General features: G+C 42.4%; 1 protein-coding gene across 10 annotated transcripts in view; it reads left to right on the top strand.

Annotated features, from left to right (window-relative positions):
• epha7 (eph receptor A7) overlaps positions 1-18,039 on the top strand; it is an 89,485-nt gene that overhangs the window by 19,883 nt on the left and 51,563 nt on the right. For 9 of the 10 annotated variants that reach the window (XM_041958836.1, XM_041958839.1, XM_041958840.1 and 6 more), the window contains exon 3: positions 6,933-7,268. In XM_041958836.1, coding sequence (XP_041814770.1) covers positions 6,933-7,268 — 336 coding nt within the window. Of the gene's footprint in view, positions 1-6,932; positions 7,291-18,039 lie in introns of all 10 variants that reach the window. The other variant, XM_041958835.1, reaches the window with a different exon arrangement.

The raw sequence follows: 18,039 nt of genomic DNA, 5'->3' as shown, positions 1-18,039 counted from the left end.
GTCAATAGGGGCCCAAAGGTATTTTTTTCCTTCAGCCTGATAAATTAAGGTTGACCGCTCAGCCGTCATGACCCTTTAGTCCTCCCCCGTCCAAGTGGACCACTGAGTGGCCAGACGTTGTTTATCTGGACATCTATGCATATTTGATCGAATCAACCTGCTACACACCAGCTTTTTGGCATTTTTTTGGTTCTCTTGGCCCAACAAATTTTAGCTGATCACAAAATCTTCAACCTCAACTCACAGTGGTTTCTCATGTCACGTGAAAGTGTGACTCGGCTTTGGTGCTTGTTGACTGGACTGGTTTATTCCCATCAACGACACAAACAAGGACATAACTCAAGCTAACTCAATTCGAGGCCGGCCAATGGCCACAAACCACAAATCTCTCCGTGTAGCAACAGAGGCAACCATACAGATCTTGTTCTGAAAGACAGGTCCATTACTCACTTCTCCAACCATCCTAATCGGATGTTAACGCCTCACTCTAACATCTTCCTCTGATCAAGGGCAGGACTCATGCGGTGGGAAGAACAGGAGAAAGTTCCCACTTCTTTGCAGTGTCCTCTGGCTGTTCCCTTCTGGGTAATCACCTTGGCCAAGTAGCACAGTAATTACTGAAGTTGCCTAATGCACACTTTCCATTATTCATTTTCATTAACTTCGGGTCTACACTTGATGACCCCATACCATTATATGTAAATATGTATTTTTAACTTGTATGAATAGCCTCACCCTTCTCCTCAGTCACCGAACACAATTTTTGCACAGCTTTCTGTACGTGCATTTCCTCATTCATCGCTGGATTAAGTCAGTGTGACCAATAGTCACTGTGATTTCCTTTTTTCAAGCCTTATCCAGACCAGGAGTGAATAGTAATTTAAAATGAATTTGCACTGCCTGAACAAATAGGTTGATTGACAGATTTTTTTAAATTGGGGTTTGTAAAGCTACCATATCGTAGGCCTTAGCAAAACAGTGAGATGGATCTCTGGCACACAGAGATTAAGAATGTGTCTATGAGGATTTGAGAGAAAATGAGATGAAGATGTAATGTGGGGACACGAAAAGCCAAATCCACGCTGAATAAAGATGAGGGAAGAAGTTCCAAAAACATAGCTCCAGATACATTGTTTCCCATGTGGTATGTGCTGAGAGGGGGCGGGAGGAGGAAATGCTTTTGTTTGTTGAGTGTATGTCCATGACATTCATATGCAAAGTTGGGAGAAAATGAGATATATGTGGATGGCCATGGGAAGGCATTTTCTCCAGAGGCGAGGCGCAGACTGGAGCTGTTGACAGGTTTGGGAGTGGGCATCAATCATGCAACAGCTGCGAGCAGTTCTGGTGCAAGCTCGGGGCTGAAAAGGGCAGTTGTGAGCAGTCGCCTCCTCCTCCCAGTCCCAGCCGCCCCCCTTAAAAATGTGCCACCTCAACAAGTTGATGACCGTCAGAGGGCCCATCCTGCCTGGAGTTGCTAGGGGACTGTGACAGGCTTGCAGAATGTTTGCGGCTAGTGCTTCTACCAGATATCAGATCCAGGGTAAAGATTAATATCTTAAGGTTTTCTACTACATCTTTTTCATTCTACTGTTAAACTGAAGCTTGGGCGCAGGAATTCACTGTTAATCCACTCACGTTTGGTTTTAGATAATCTGGCTAAACTGTTGCCATGTTTACAACTTGTCTGATACTGTTGTCACAATATGTCCATGTTCCCAGATTTCAGCAATTACTTACTGTGGCCAGGACTGAATGAGCCAATAAGGAGCAAAAATGTGCTGTCCCTTTTATGGCTAGATTTTGGTCGAAGGCAACTTAACTTGAGAATATTCTCTATAAAACACATTTTATCAATTACAATGTTTAAGATGCTAAATCTAGATTTGGACACAAGCCACAACCTCAAGAATATGTAGAACAAACTGCAGGAAGTAGGTTATAGTAGGAAGTATGGTAAAGGTATGAATGCAGAAAGAAGCCCTCATTTCAGTTTGCATTAGTGAACCAAACAAATTGTCAATTTGTCAAACAGCAACAAAGTGGTAGCTGCTCAAGTGATCAGGAGCCGTTGGGGACCTTATGGGTGTTTGGCCTTTAGGCAGCTGATGGCTTTGCCCAGTTGGTGATTCATCCATTCACCTTTTATATATACTTTATTATCCTTTGCTTTAGCAAGTACGATGTTGACATAATCAAAAGTTTTATACAAGTTGTAATAAACCAAAACTGTCCTTAAAGATGATCACAACATGTCTGCTGGGAAAACGCACAACATATCACCAAAATGACCAAATCTGAATACCATGCTATTATTTACCTGGATGCAAAAATTGGAAATAATAACATAAAGCCACATTGTCCCATCCTGGTCACGCACATGTAAATTCAATGTAAATTACTGCATGTTTATTTTTTTTGTTTGCATTTTGATTAGAAGTGACCATGCAAATAGGGATTGCAGGCAGTTCACTCGCAATGAGAATTCCCAAATACCCCCACATGTAAGGACATCTAATAGTTTGTGTAGAGGCATCATGCTCAATTTGACCACTCACAATGGCTTTGCCAATTGTTTCAAGACTCATTGTTTCAGAGACATAACAAGGCATGACAAAATATTGAGTTCAGTGTGGCAGTGAGGTGGCAGCGGGAGGCCCCTCAGCAGAAAAACTGTTCTCCGAACTTTCCTCTTCCGCATGGCTTCCCTTGCACAGGTTCTGCTGTGGCCACATCATTAGAGGCTAGGTCACCGGGTCACAACACACATTTGTAGAGTGAGGATTACCTCATGGGTGATTTGAATACCACTCACCCCTGCCGCCCCTCTCCCCACAGCTCCCCAATTAGAGCACAGGCAGCTAATAGGCTATGGAGGGTTAAGGCAGCCGCGAGCACCTCTCAAGGCCGATAAGCACCGGATTCCTCCCTCCTAAGCTTGGATTTACTCAGGTCTTACAACTCTGCAAAGAGTGGAGATGGACTTACAAACATGACCTAAAAACGATCAGTTACCTTGCTATGTTTTCTACATGGTATATTATTAGATTTAGAGGATACTTCTGTGCAGCTGGATGTTTTCTCACCACTTGCACCCATGGGAGTTCTTTGTTTATTCCACAAAATCACAGGTTCTGCTTCGAAATCTGTTCCATGTTAGCATGCAAATGATGTAGCAGGAAACATAAACTGTGCATGCACATATTCCATATTTATGCACAGCAACAAAAATACTCTCACACACACACAAACACACACACACACACACTTACCCATGCTCGGTCACAGTGGCAGTGCTGGAGGGAAGCTAGCAAGTGATTGAGACATTTCAGGCTGTGGGGGCTCTGGCAGGCTAATCCGTGAAATGAAACTTGACTGGGAGGAGGGGTGAGAGGAGAGAACACGAAAAGATAAGACAGAGTGGGGGAGTGAGAGACAGGAAAAAAAAGAGTAAAAAGAAGAAGGAGAGCGACAAGCCCTTGAGCTATAAGGATGAGCAGACAGACAGCGGAGGGCTCAGGATGTGGCGCAAATCTGTGCTGGAGGTGAAGTGGGGGCAGAGGAGTTTCATATTCCTGAGTCCAGACAGAGCATAATCGGTGAAACAAAGTGACGCCGAGGCACAAGAAGAAGAAAGACCAGACAGGTTCAGTATTCTTCAAACAAACTGGGTTACATATATGATGTGTCACCGCGTATATACCTTTTATACGTGGACGCACTAGAAGACTGGGTTTTACTGCTTTTACTGTATGTCTCTCTGAGAACTCTTCAAGAACTCTCTGTCTTTTGCATGTCTTTGTAGTCTTGACGTGACAAATCGTACGCTTTCAGACAGTTTCTCCTCAAAAGCATCCATGGCGTTGCACATGCGGCATTGAAACGTGATACGATAAAGAGAGCCTGAGAGAGAGGTTCAGTCCCTGCCTACTTTCACAGCTCTGCACACATTGGATTGTCTGTTACGAAAAGTTACAGAACTTGTCAACCCAAGCTCAAATTTTGCAACCAGGTAGGGAATTTGTGGCTATAGTTGTCTGACGATCCGACAAGCACTTTGTTTGAAGCCTACTGAGGTCTCTCGAGGAAGAAAGGCAAAGCTTGCAGGGTAGCGTGAATCTGAAAAGCAGGACAAAAGACAAAGGTCACACAGATCCAGGGCCAGTCTAATCTAATTTCCTCTCGCCTCTTGTTGCCGAGAAATCACTGCTTTGATCTGTGGCACCTGAGACCCAAATGAGAGTGGCACGAGCAAAATGAGATGTTATCATTGCTTACCGTGGCCATGGAAATGCTAGAATAAAAGATCCCGGAGGTTCAGGGTGTGTGTGTTTGTGTGTGTCTTAGTGCATATGCACACCTTCCCTTTGTTGGTGAAGAAGATTGAGAGTGCGGGTCGAGAGTCAGTGCCAAGGCTGAAGTCGAGTGGCGCTATCAGCAGTCACTCGTCTCCACTTCACCTGCCACAGGTGTCTCTTTCATCTTCCCAGTCCACAGTCTGTCTCTTATCTTACCCGATAATCATGAATATGGATGTCTCTGTTGAGCCCTCGGTTCTAATGGGTGGAACAGGGAAAAACAACTAAGTGCTGTATTAATGAGCCTGGATATTGTGATAGCAGTTTTGGCTCTATGCATATGCATGACCTATTTTGTTAGTTAATGTGACAAATTTAATGAGTTGAGAGGTCCCTCTCCAAGATTCCCTCAAAGAATATTTCCTGAGAAAACAGAACAGTTTAAACCTCCCGGAGAACAAAATCAAGACGTTCTTAAAGCATTCATAAACAAAGAATACAAGTCATATAATCTTTACTGCGTTCGGGGGAGTTTATTTATATCAACATCTGGGCCATAAAAGCCAACAGCCTGGAATTTGAAAGATGAAAGCAGCAATTTGTTATTCATTGTTTTACGAGATCAGCTAATCTCTTCGCCATTATGTGAACGTTTACTAGCAAATGGTCTGTGGTCCTGTGCACTTTTGATGACAGGGAGCTACTTGTTATTGTATGTCAAGGGAAATTGTATATGGCAGTTACAGGGCGGCGATAATCCAGGTTTAAATGTTGTTCATAAATTCTGTGGGTGCGTCAGCCTTTGAGTCTTTTTTTAGAAGACATCAACTTTAAGTGTCCTGCTGTCTGCGTGATATACCTTTCCATGGAAATCCAGAAAGCCACTCTCTCCAGCTGGTATAGTTGTATATCTTTGGAGGACAGGAAGACTTGCTGGCTGTGGCCTCTGATTCCCTGCTATGCATTTATCTGACCATGTAACCAGGTCGCAGTCATTTCCATAGCAGCTGCAGATTTAATGCTGTTAACAGTCGTTATGTAAGTCATGATGAATCACCAGCTATTTTCATGCATGAGTACATTGTAAAAAAGCACTAAGTTCTGTCAAAGTTAAGATACGAGGAAGGAGGCTTCCTAGATGCTGCACTAATCATTATTTTTAGATTAACAATGCATTCGATTACTACATGTACAAATGGCCAAATAGGTCATTCATTAGAAATGTAAAAAAAATAGCATGATCTTTTTAGCATATTTCAGTATCTTTAGCATGTTTGGACCCACCTTATTTGATCTGCTTGGCACCAAACAGCAGATAGATGAAGTTAGCCACTAACTGATGAACATAGTTGAGCATTTAGCCGCTAAATAGCAAGATAGCTATTTCGGGAGTGGGTGGAGGCCAAAACAGATCTTGCAGGAAAGTGAATATCAGGTGGCAGAAAACACAAGCCAAAATTACAGTCATGTTTGTGCTGGTTCTACTGAATGTGTACACGGGCAATACTTTGCTACCTTGATAGCTAGCCATTTTAAAGCTATAATAATTATTTTTGGGTTGTTGTGGAGTTTTGCTCTTAAGTGGCCAAAATAAAAGTTGACAATAGCACTGAATTTGTGATTTAACTAAACTGGTACTAACAAGTTGTTTAGTTGGATTTAATTTATTGTAATTTAACTGAATTTGAGAGTTTAAGATCGAAACTGAGGTCAGCTAATACAGTTTAGTTAAATTTAAAATTATTGCTATTAAGTCTTCACTTCTCCCTTTTTTTTCTTAGGAGTTTAGAGTCAGATCCCTAATTTGCCGCCCTGCCAAATCATTACCCTTTGCTGTACTTCTAGCAGCTTAATGTAGTCAGGATAAATGCTAATGCGTAATAATGCATAATTATGCATTAAGTGTGTGGTTGAAGTGCTTTGTAACATGAAATAAAATGACAAGGAACAAAAGAACAAAGAGTCTCTGAAGAAATTGAAGCCAAATACAAAGTGCGAAGGGATGCTAATAAGCCAACACAACTTTTTTGAGTTAGGTAACCCATCAGTCGGACACTTAGTTAACTCATAATCTTTAGTCATCCATGATTGTGAGTTCTGAAATGTTTATCTGTGTCATAACTGCACAATTTAAGTGGGCCCGATGTTAAACCGAAAAACTCTTTTCATCGCAAAATTTCCTACTCAGTCTAATTTGACAATACAAAGGACAGCGATGGAGGATGAAGGGAAATGAAATGATTGGGTTAGATCGGTGCACTGTCCGGTAATGACAATCCATAAAAACACTGACATAAAAGATGTGTTGCATGAACTCTGACTATGAAATTATTCTCCCTTTGAAACTCTGGGCTCCACTCCTTGATTTCACACTTTTCTAACACTGACCTTGGTTCCTGCCAGAGCTGACTTCCTTTCAGTGTACCTATGCTTTTTTTTTTTTTCTCTTTTTTTTCTCTTATTACAATTGAGTGTGAGCGTTTGGCTCTAGGGCTGGAGCATGTCCATAGTGTTTTTTTTTCTTTTCTCAGAGAACAGTGAAAGCACAGATCGAGTCAATACACACTCTTGGCTGTCACTTTCCTTGGCACCTAGTTGTTTAATTCTGGCTTCCTCCGTGTCCACCTCTGACAGGACCTCCCTCAGCGCCACAGAACCTGGTCTACAACATCAACCAGACCACCGTTAGCCTGGAGTGGAGCCCGCCAGCTGACACGGGTGGCCGCAACGACGTCACCTACAGGGTTATATGCCGGCGTTGCAGCTGGGAACCTGAGGAGTGTGTTCCATGTGGGCCGAATGTGGGATATTCTCCTGCTCAGTCAGGATTAGTGGACTCTTACGTCACCATCGTGGACCTGCTCGCCCATGCCAACTACACTTTTGAGGTGGAGGCTGTTAATGGGGTGTCAGACCTGAGCCGCACGCAGAGGCTGTTTGCGGCGGTTAGCATCGCCACTGGTCAAGCAGGTAAGAACTCTTACATCAATATGTATGATGATGTTGATGTGCATTTGGAAAAATGATCTTTTTCTGTGGGGTAAAAGTGCTTTCTGATTTAAACAACAAGGTACAATGTGTTAATTAGTGATGTTTAGAAGTGCTAAGAAACAATTTTACCTTTAAAACTGAAGTTTCAAAATGTTTGGCTGGCATCAGGCTGTGCACAGTTCACCCTTTGCTCCAGCTGAAGAGCGCATTAGGAACGTGCCGATTGGCAGTTTAATTTTAAAAACCTCTCATATGCAAACTACGGTAATGATTCTCCATTAGCATTAATGACCATAGTTTGACATGATCCATAATATATCCAGTATGCATATTACCCAGATTAATTTAATGTGTATATCAGCACTACAGTGGCAAACATTATTAGCTTAGCAATGATGCAGACTCCCAGTGGTACCTAAAGAGCCAGTACTGTATTTGCAGCTCAGTCTCAAGGGAATCTACCGTAATTAAAATGCTGTATTTTGCGGTGACAAACTCTAAAGCCTTTTTTATTCATTATTTCTATGGATCCACCCAACAAGATTCCTCTTTCATGCTTGAGCATCCATGAAACACAGTTGGCCCAAAAGAGTGTTCTGACGATGGTGATTAAAAAGAGGGCTGTAAAGAGAGCACTGAAGCTCTTGCTGGATATATAACCTCTGTCTCTGGATAACTACACCTGCTGTCTGCGACGTGATGGCCACTCACGTCTTGCTGCTTTAACATCGTATTGGTTTAGTCATTCAGATTCATGTGATCATTTGTTGTAAAGCTGCTGACCTTTCACTTCTCTCTTCAAAAGCATACATCTCTAGAGGCTGTGGTTTGCTACCAAAAACGCTTGCTATTTCGCAGGAAATGGATCTGTGAGAGAGAGGCATGGAGTTGAATAGATGTGTGTGGGATGTAGTGCTGCAGATGATGTATTTCGCGATGCCGAGTTTGTGACGGTGACACATGCTGGAATGTGCAGAGGCCAAGGGCGCGAGGATGGCGGGAAGAGGACGACCTGCAGGACATAGCCAGAAAAAAACAATTAACACATGCTCTTTTAGAGTCAGCCATAATTATATGTGGCATTTTGACAACAGACAATTACTCAGTTAACCCAATGGAATATTTAGCCATTAGCTATTGTGAGACAGAGTGGAGCACTCGGCCAAGAAGGGGTCATGTTTATGATCTGAAGTAAGTGGCACCATTTAAAGTGCTATAGCAGTAAAGTTGGTGTTATTGGTCAGGATGGATCATGTCACTGATAATTTTGCTCATCAGTTCTGTTAAGTTTTGATTTCTAATATTTTGTGCTGATCCTTCCCTGAACTCTGAAGCACTATTCAGACCATGATGCAATACAAAAAAAAAAACTCTGCAAAACCCGGACTAATCAAATTCCTTTAGCAGCTCTTCAAGGCAGAGCAACCTCCTCCGCCTGTTCAATGGCAAGACAGCACTGGGACAGGATGCCATACAGCTGAAATTCTCGAAGATAGCATTGAAACAACACACCAGCTATACAGACGAATAGCCACACAGGTTTATTATGGTTGTTTTGTGAAATGAGGACTATAATCCATTTGTATCTATGGTGCAGGATTATACCACACTGACAGCAAGTACTCCAAACCATAATTTCTAATTGCCTACTTAGTTAGATTTGAAAAAATAATGACTCATGGTCCACTCATGAGCTTTTTCTGGAGCTTTTAAACTGCATCCCACAGACTTGAAATGGAGTTTGTTTAGTTGTCATGGAGATGATTGTTGATGCAATCATGTGATCTAAATATGGAACTTCAGTACCAACAAAGAAGGTGGACGTACTGTCTCCAAGATCAACCGTTCTTGCTCTTTTTGTTCACGGTTTGGATGAAAAGAAGTACTAGTATTTAGAAACGTTTGTTATGATAGTTAAAAGAAGAACTATTTGAATAAGGTTAGGGTTACAATGGCCCCTAATGTAGGGTGGCCATATTTTCAAAACCCCAAACCAGGACTCTTAAGTGCACCACATGTTTGTGTGCCTGTACGCTTGCGTTTGCAGGATGGGGAACAATTATAGTCCTTACCACACCAACCAAGCATACCTCTTGACACCATGGACACCATGAATGCAGCATTTTCGTTGCCAGATACTTTATGAAGGAAGGAGTGAGTCTCCTGGAGCTCTTTAGAAAAGACTGACTCTCTCTCCGGCATGAGAGCTAACCATTAGCATACTGACATACTGGCTGGCCTATGAGTCATTGCCTAGCGACACACTGATTGATTGACAAATCAGTGTTTAATTCAGACGTGTGTATTGTTTAAGTTCTTATGTTGGTTTAGGTCATCATGAGTGGGACAGAACATTATCAATGTCTATGTAAGCACCGGAAACAAACAAAGAATATTGTAATTATTATTGTAATAATGTCGGAAAACCAGGACAAATTTGTAGTGAATGTTAAAAACTGGGACATGTTTTGCAGATGTTTGTCAGGACTCGGGACACCCAGCTTGAAACTGGGACAGTCCTGGGTGAACTGGGATGTCTGATCACCTCGTTATTGATCCATTTATCTAGATAGATAGACAGCTAGATAGATAAGACTTTATTAATCTCATAATGGAGAAATTCACTGTTACAGAATCTCGTAAGAACACACAAAGGGGGGTGCAACCCTGACATCCTCCTTATGAAGTTTTCAAAGTTGCCATGATCAGTTTGAAATCAAAACTGGCTTCTTAGCCAGTTTCTAAGATCTGAGACAGGCGGTGGAAGTGCAGTCACAACTCTCCGCATGCGAGTGACTAGTCAGGATTAGTTTGATATTGACGGCCATGTGATGGGTCTCTCCTGCTTCCCATCTCGAGCAGATAGTAGCTCCATGCTGCACGGCTCATTGTCCTGCTCACTGGACCCTCACTGTGTCCAGCGCTCTCTGAGCTGTTAGGGGATGCTTGAGCGCTTTGTAATTGGAACATCGGAGCTTCCTAAAACAATCGGTCCTTCCTGAGCAAGCGTGCAGGACCACTCATTAGAGAATGACTGCATTATTAAAGCTTTTATGGCTCATCATTCAGAATTGATTAACCTTTGCGTGGCGAGGTGCTGGAGCCCTGTAGCACGGAAAGAACCTTAAAAAAGAGAAGCCGTCTCCTCCGTCCCTCCCCATCTCCACCTCCTGCATGATAATCAGGATGAACATAGGCTCGTAGCTGGGGACTCGGGGAATGAACACGCGGTGTGTGAATGCAGATGGTGATCCATCTGATGAGGAATTCACACCTCCCCTAATTACACCAAAGGAAATGTCTGGAGTGAGGCTGGAGCTACACAAGGTGCTGAGTGCTTATTGTTCCCAGAAACCTAATTACCTCTCAGCTCTGTCTTAAATGAGTTTAAGTAGATGCTGCAAGTTCCTAAGCTTGATTTCTCCAGCTCCGGCCTTGCAACCGTTGAATAGAAATTCGTCATGTTGAGGATTTTTGCCATGTTTGCCATCGCTCTACATTGGAAGTTAAGAGTGTGTTTCAATCAGCACTCTATTGTGAGTCAACAGCGCCACAGAGCCGCCCTGGGAGGCCCTCCGCGCCGTAGCTTTCCTCAAGCGCACTTGTAAACAAGGCATTTTGTTCTTCCGGCACACTTGTGAGTGGGCAATTCTCATGGAATAACCATTAATATTTATTCAAGCGGATGTTCACATCTCTGAGCCAGAAAAATCACTGTGGAGAAGGGCACAGAAATAGGATTTGAAATTAGTTATGGGAAAGGCTACAGGACCTGTTTGTGTGTGTGTGTGTGTGTGTGTGTGTGTGTGTGTGTGTGTGTGTGTGTGTGTGTGTGTGTGTGTGCTGTGTGTACACATTCAGCTTGAGACCATCCAAATAGGGTTTAGGTGCGATCAGCAAGAGGTATAAACAATATAACGAGTGAAAGGAAGAACCTGTGGAAATTGATTTTAAATGTTGACTGCTTGTATTAGCCAGCAGCACAAAGCCTGCTACACTCAGATAGCAACTTTCACAATAGTTGAGCTGTGCTCTAAAACATTCACAGGCTCCATCGGTGAGTCAGAGCAGAAAGCGGGGGGCGTGCACATGCATTATTTGGACTGTGGTGAGTTTGACTAGAAATGCCTCAGAATGCCAAGAATGCCATGGTCGTCGTTCCAAAACATTTGATAAGATGAAGACATTGTTTCACATGTTGCATCTGTCTTTGTGTAAAGCCCTGTTGACACATGGAATATGTAACATAGCTGACTGTATCTATCGGATGTTGGCTTTTTGTCATCCCCAGAGGGAATGAGACGCACCGGTCATTCAGCTAACGCCAATGTTAATCCATCCATGGCAATGTTAGTCACTCCTAGCAACTGCTCCACCCTTCACCAATTCAAAAAAATGCATTCACCACAGCTCCAACCAGCCACCCCCACCCACACGGTACCTCGGATATTGTAAGATTGCCACTGTGACTTTTCTGTTAAAGCTACTTGGGCGCCTGTTTAGACATAATCCCAACATGTAAATTACTATCACATTTACAGAAAAGTTGAATGTCTGAGAGGAGTTTTAGACTTGGTTAGTTTGACTAGATTGAGTCTGCCAATGCCAAGAATCCCACGGCCGTCGTTTCAAAAACAGAGTCATAATGCAGTATTTTTACACCTTTTAACATCTGAGTAATCTCAATATCAGCAAACGGTTATCACTTGTGTTTATTTTTAGCTGCCGATCGCTTCATTTGTTGTGCAGCACTCTGTGAATGCATCATGACGTTATCGTCCCCCTCAAGTACAAACGTACTTAAACATTCAAAGAGAGCAACGGGCTATTCCCGTTAGTACAGTATCGCAATGTGAAAAAGCATTGAGGCACATAAGAATGTAAGCTAAGCATTTGACTTTGATCTGCAAAGCCTCTGTGCCCTTGCATTGCGTGAGAAGCAAATATTCCCGTTTTGTTTGGCTTCAGTGGAAGTCTGTGTCAGTGTCCTCCAGCAGTTTAGTGTGCAGAGATCAGAAAGAGAGATCGCAGAGTTTGCTGCATGATCTCATTATTATTTACCTCTACAACACAGATCAAATGATCATTAAAATATTACATGTTCAAGGGTGCAAATTGATACCCAGGCTCCTCAGTGGTAATCTATACAGCCACTTTATTGACACTTTATCATCTCTAAATGGATATTGTTCAGGGCATTTGTGAAAGTAACACTCAGGGAACAATGAGGGCATTGATTTATCCCTTTTTGTGTTCTAACCTGCCATGGTGGCCTTAAACAGAAGGATTGATTGATTCTGAGCTGTCCCCACTGACCACTGCCAGCCAGTGTAATTTTCTAGTTAAGCGGATCCTCCTTTGTAGCATTTGTCCCAAGTTTTACGTTACCTGGGAGCCCATTCTTTTCACCGCCCTCCCTGCTCCACATGCTCGGAGTAATTTGATGAGAGCTGGGCAAAGCAGCAAGATCCAACAGCTGCAATAAAACTGTGGTGGTCTCAGAGCAGCAGCTCGGAGCACTTAACCTGTAGCTTTTCTGTAAATGCCTCCTGATTTGTCTGTCACCCAATCCGTCAGCAATGAATAATTTTCATGGAAGGTGCACTTTAATTACTTTCCCATTTAAATGGCATTATCGTGGCCTATCTAGGTAATTAATCTCACCAAGTATCCTGTTTCAGCCTTTTATTGCTGGCAGACGAGCTCCCTAAATCCCCCCGAATCTGCCGTGCTTGAATGAGCCCTCCCTCATAGAAGCTGGCGTTGCCTCTTTCCCCTTCACTTGGTCCCTATTGCAGCCATTGGACAGCCTTTTCTCTCGACGCAGGAAGCCTGTCAGAGCAACGGGCTGTTCCACTGCTTTGGAAAGGACAGAGGCAGACACATCTACGCAGGGCGGTAGTCAAGAATAGGCCTCCGCCAGCAGGCTACAGCTTTAAAGAGCTAAAGCTGCAGGTTGCTCTTTTGTGTTGATAGCATCTGTAATTTTCTTCTTATCAACAAATTGTACGAAAAGACCCAAACCAGCAGTGAATGTATCCTACTAACAAGCATGATGTGTGTATCCAAAGCCTGATAGATCTTCTTCCTCTGTGTCATTGTTGTCTAAAATGTTTCTTCAGTAGCATGAACACACAGTTTATTTTGACTCAGTCCCCCCCACACACACACACCATCCTGCTGTCAGAACTACTCACTGTGCACCAACCCACCACTACAAGCAGTAAACCAGCCACGGACAGGTTAAGCTCAGTAAACAGCGTTCAGTTGATATTTTTGCCTTCACCTGACAAATGTAATAAAAGCCCAGTGTTGAGCGCGTTGGTCAAACCTGTGGTAAAGCTCTGAGAACAGCTCCTGTTATTTTTAGCTGTTGTTTTTTGAAACCGTCTGTGTCCCCGTAGCTACTAGGTATGCAAGGCTTTGCGTGACATAAATTTCGTCCATGTCTCCACATGTCGCTCTGTACATATGAGGACGCTGAGAGGTAGCATACACAGAGCCGCGTCGTGTGTCCGGCCTTTAGTGTGAGGCTGAGTTCAAAAGAATCGCTCAGAAAACAAATATTTGTAAAAATGTCTTTTCACAGCTGAACAATAAAATACAGAATCCTTCAAGAGCTTTGCAGGGGTCGCAGAGATGTAGATGTCTGCCGCAGCTCGAGCCCGCAACATGCAACTAAATACCCCATCAAATCAGAGAAACAGGGAGTCAGCATCTAGTTGTGGACCAAAAGAAAAACATCAGTAAAATTGTCTTGAGATTGAAGATGTGCCATTCAGACACTAACATGCACAGAAATATCCTTGGTTCTTTGTTCCTTTGCTCCAGCAGCTGAATAACAGGTGGTTTTACAGCCTGGGCAACCAAAATATTCACTAAAATATCACGTTTAAAGGAGAGGAAGAGTGAAATCACATCAAAGAATCTGATCAATCTTTGTCATGTTATTGTTCATTTTACTCTGTGGTATCTCAGCAGATTTACTTCGTAGCATAGTTTTGTTGTCATTATTCTAATTGTAACTCTGGTATTTCTTTATTAATTTTCTTTTTCTCTCTGACCCTTCCTTATTTTCTGTGGATTATTTTTGTGTATTTCCGCAGAAACTCTGTCGCCGAGCCTGCTTGTTTGTGTTTGGATGCGGCGTTTTTAATTTGGGACATTTGCAGAGAGCGATATTATCTCATCCTTTAAACTGAACTGAAAAGTTGCTGCATTCTGATGTTTCGGGCTCAGCTGGGAATATGCGAAAGTTGAAAAGGGAGCGCTGAATCGCATTCGGCTTCATCCTATAGGCTGTGTTCCCCCGGAGCAGACACAGACACGGTTTTAATTATTCAGACCTCTGCAAGGCAGCAGAAAAAGATTGAGGCAATGCTTTTGCTGGCATTCAATCTGCTGTTTACCTTCCACATAGCAACTCGGCTTTTCAGTCAGACCCTCACCTTTCTGGAATCACTGCTTTTTCCCTCACAGACGTCTGCCGCTCTCATTTATCAGCCGAGACATTTGACAACTCATTTTCTGCGGAAGTTGGCCAATAAACAAGCTTCCCAGAGCATTTTTGCACTTATCGTTTCAGGGATATTAAATTTGTGTGTGTATTTTGCGATATCATAAACCCTTCTGTAAACAAATAAGGATTTCTCCACAGGCTTAAAGCAGGAAGCTCAGACACTGAAATGTTTGACTAGACTCTGCTGCATGTTTACATGTTGGCGACAGGCTGGCCGAGTGGTTAGAGTGACAGTCCCGCTGAGCTAAAGGTTGCAAGTTCACCTCACGGAGCAGTCTGTCGAAGTGTCCTAAAGCAAGACACGAACTGTTCATCTGCTCTGTTGCTGCAAGTCACCCCGGGTGGGACGATCAGCTGAATGCCTTAAATGTGCAAAGTGTCGCCAAGGCTCAGATTATTACAGACCCTCCATCACCAGATCTGTTTTTAGAAGGAAGTCCTCTGTGGAAACACATGCTTTTCATTCAGAATGACGTAGATGGAGCACAGAACCATGGAAGATTCACCAGAAATCAGTTGTTATAATGTGTGGTACACAAATACAATACATTTGAAGTGAACAACAGTTCCTCTTAAAATTACCTGTGATTTGTAAAAATAGAAGGATGGCAGCTAAATGTCAGAAGTTAGCCTGCAGCTACAAAAGTTTTGCAGTGTCCTGGAAATTCTGACCAAAAAAAAAAAAAAAAAGAAGTAGATTTTGGACAGAATTACTAAAAAAATAGTCCCTTTGGAAACGACAACGACTGACAGCAGATCTGTGCATTAACAGAGGCACTGTATCTGGAAAAAATATGCTTTTTTTTAAGATGCCATTTTTCATTTCTGAGAGCATCACAAACAAATTCCATTCACATTTCAAAAACTAGACTAATAAAACCTTGTCATAATTTTGGGGGTTTTTTTTGAGTGTGTGTGTAATTTGGATGAACCAAACAGTGTATTTACAACCCTGATTCCATAAAAGGTTTGAATGCTGTGCAAAACATAAAAAAACAAAACAAAACAAAAAAAGCAATGATTTGCAAATCCTTTTCAACCTGCATCTAACTGAATACATTACAAATGCAAGATATCTGAAGTTCAGACTTCATTGGTTTTTGTAAATGTAGACCCATTCTGAAGTTGATGCCTGCTCCATGGCCAAAAAAGTAGGGACAGGGGTATGTTTACCACTCTGCTACTTCAACTTTTCCTTCATCAACACCCAGTAAGCTTTTAGGAACAAATTGTTATAATTAATAACTAATTGTTGAAGTTGTGAAGGTGCAATTACTTCCCATTCTTTCTTGATATACAGGTTCAGTTGTTCAACAGTCTGGGGTCTCTGTAAACAGGAGACAACTCTGGACTGCAGATTGGCCTCTACTATCTACTACTTGCACTCTTTTTCTACGAAGCCACGCTGTTGTAACACCTGCAGAATGTGGCTTGACATTGTCTGCTTGTACTGTCTTCAGTCGATTAGCAGATTATCACATTCTGATAAACAGCAGCAGACGCATACATGTTTCGATTGCATGGACTGTATTTCCCACATATATGTAACAGAACATGAGCAGATTAAGGGACCCGAGCCCGAGCCCTCTCCTTGCCACCATCACAGGGTGACAGATCATGAGCAGAGAGTATTCGCTCAGTGAAATTACAGACCTGAGGGGTAGTTGATGAGAAATGTCACTGTCGACAAAAATGGAACTCTAATATATTCCATCTCAGGTTTGTTGGACACTTATTAATGTCTCTCAGTGAGTGCCACTAATTAAGGTAGTCAGTCTGGTGCGGCGGATGAAGTGCGGGACAAATAACAGTGTGACCTGAGAACAAAAGAGCTGCGATGAGAATATACATATTTAGCAGCTCCATGAAGCACTCAGTGTTCTCAAGCTGAGCAACAAAGTCGTTATTGTAGCGCCTGATTATTCATCTTCCCTTTTAAAATGTTTTTAGCTGCTTGTATGAAAGTTTCATTTCTAACAACTATCACATCTAAAAACAAAGGTTTGTTTGCTGCGAGGCTTAATGAATCAAGAAAAACATGGTCTGGTTTGACCAGTAGATTATGATGGCTGATGTTAGCCATGTAGGCTAGTTTTTATAGGAAACTTTACAGATAATTGCTGTATAACTGAAAATACTGAGACAGTTCCTTGACTCTCGCAGTGGTTTTATCACAAGAATAAACTTATAGTTATAGACAGCATGACTCATGAACAGACGCCATGTTTGTCCTTTCCTTTACACATCATGTCTTTAAAGCCAATGACTCAAGAGAATGAGAAAGAGTGTCGCTTCAAGCAGAATCATATCATGATGTTGATCAATTAATTAACTTAACTCAAGGTCCACTTCAACCACATCTCATGGTCTTCATCAGCAGATGATGTTTGCTCTGTTTCTGGTTTCATGTAAATATGCATAACATAAAACTAAAGAGCTAGTGCTGAAACAATTACTCAATGAACCAATTACCTGATCATCAGATAATTAATCTTCAGGTTTGATAATATGTCAGTAATGCAAGTAATTTGTCAACTGCCTAAAGCCCTTCACATGTGTTGATATGTTGCTTTTCTCTTTTTCTCTACTTTATATTATTTAAATTGACCTTGGACTCTTGATCGTGACTGTTGGTCACACAAAAGAAGCCATTTGAAGACTTTGCCCTGGACTGACTGATCATGTCGTAGTCTCTTTTCACCATTTGGTAACCAAGTGATCATCAGGTCAGTTGTTCTAATTCATGAAAACACGGCTTTGCTGCAGTGCTACAGCCAACAATAAATGACAAGAAAAGCAGCAGTCAACATCCATCTTTTCCTCTCTGAAAAGTTCGAACTGAAAAGTGAACTTCAGCTTCCACATTGAAAGTTGCCCTGTGTGTTTTCAAGCGTTGACTGGTCAGCGAAGGCAGCTGGCTTCGGTTCTGGAATGCAGCCGCTCTCTGTTTACTGCCCACGGGTGACTGTAAGGCCTCAGTAAACACCAAAATACTTTCTTTCCTTCTCTCTCTTTATCTACTCACTCACTTGCACTCCCTCTCCACTCTCATATACATTCAATCAAACGCACACAGACACACACACAGACGCATACCACACACACCCTGTCAGCATGCACCTGTGACTCCCAGAGCCTCTCTTTATATGGAACACATGCTCGGGAATGTCACGGCCCTGGCTGCAAATGGCTCTGACACTTTGCAATAGAGGCATTCGAGTGTTTCATTTC

Source organism: Chelmon rostratus, chromosome 18, assembly GCF_017976325.1.
Source record: "Chelmon rostratus isolate fCheRos1 chromosome 18, fCheRos1.pri, whole genome shotgun sequence".
In the NCBI taxonomy this organism is placed as follows: Eukaryota; Metazoa; Chordata; class Actinopteri; order Chaetodontiformes; family Chaetodontidae; genus Chelmon; species Chelmon rostratus.
The sequence above is the reverse complement of the archived record's forward strand: the minus strand, read 5'-3'. Positions and strand labels throughout refer to the sequence as shown.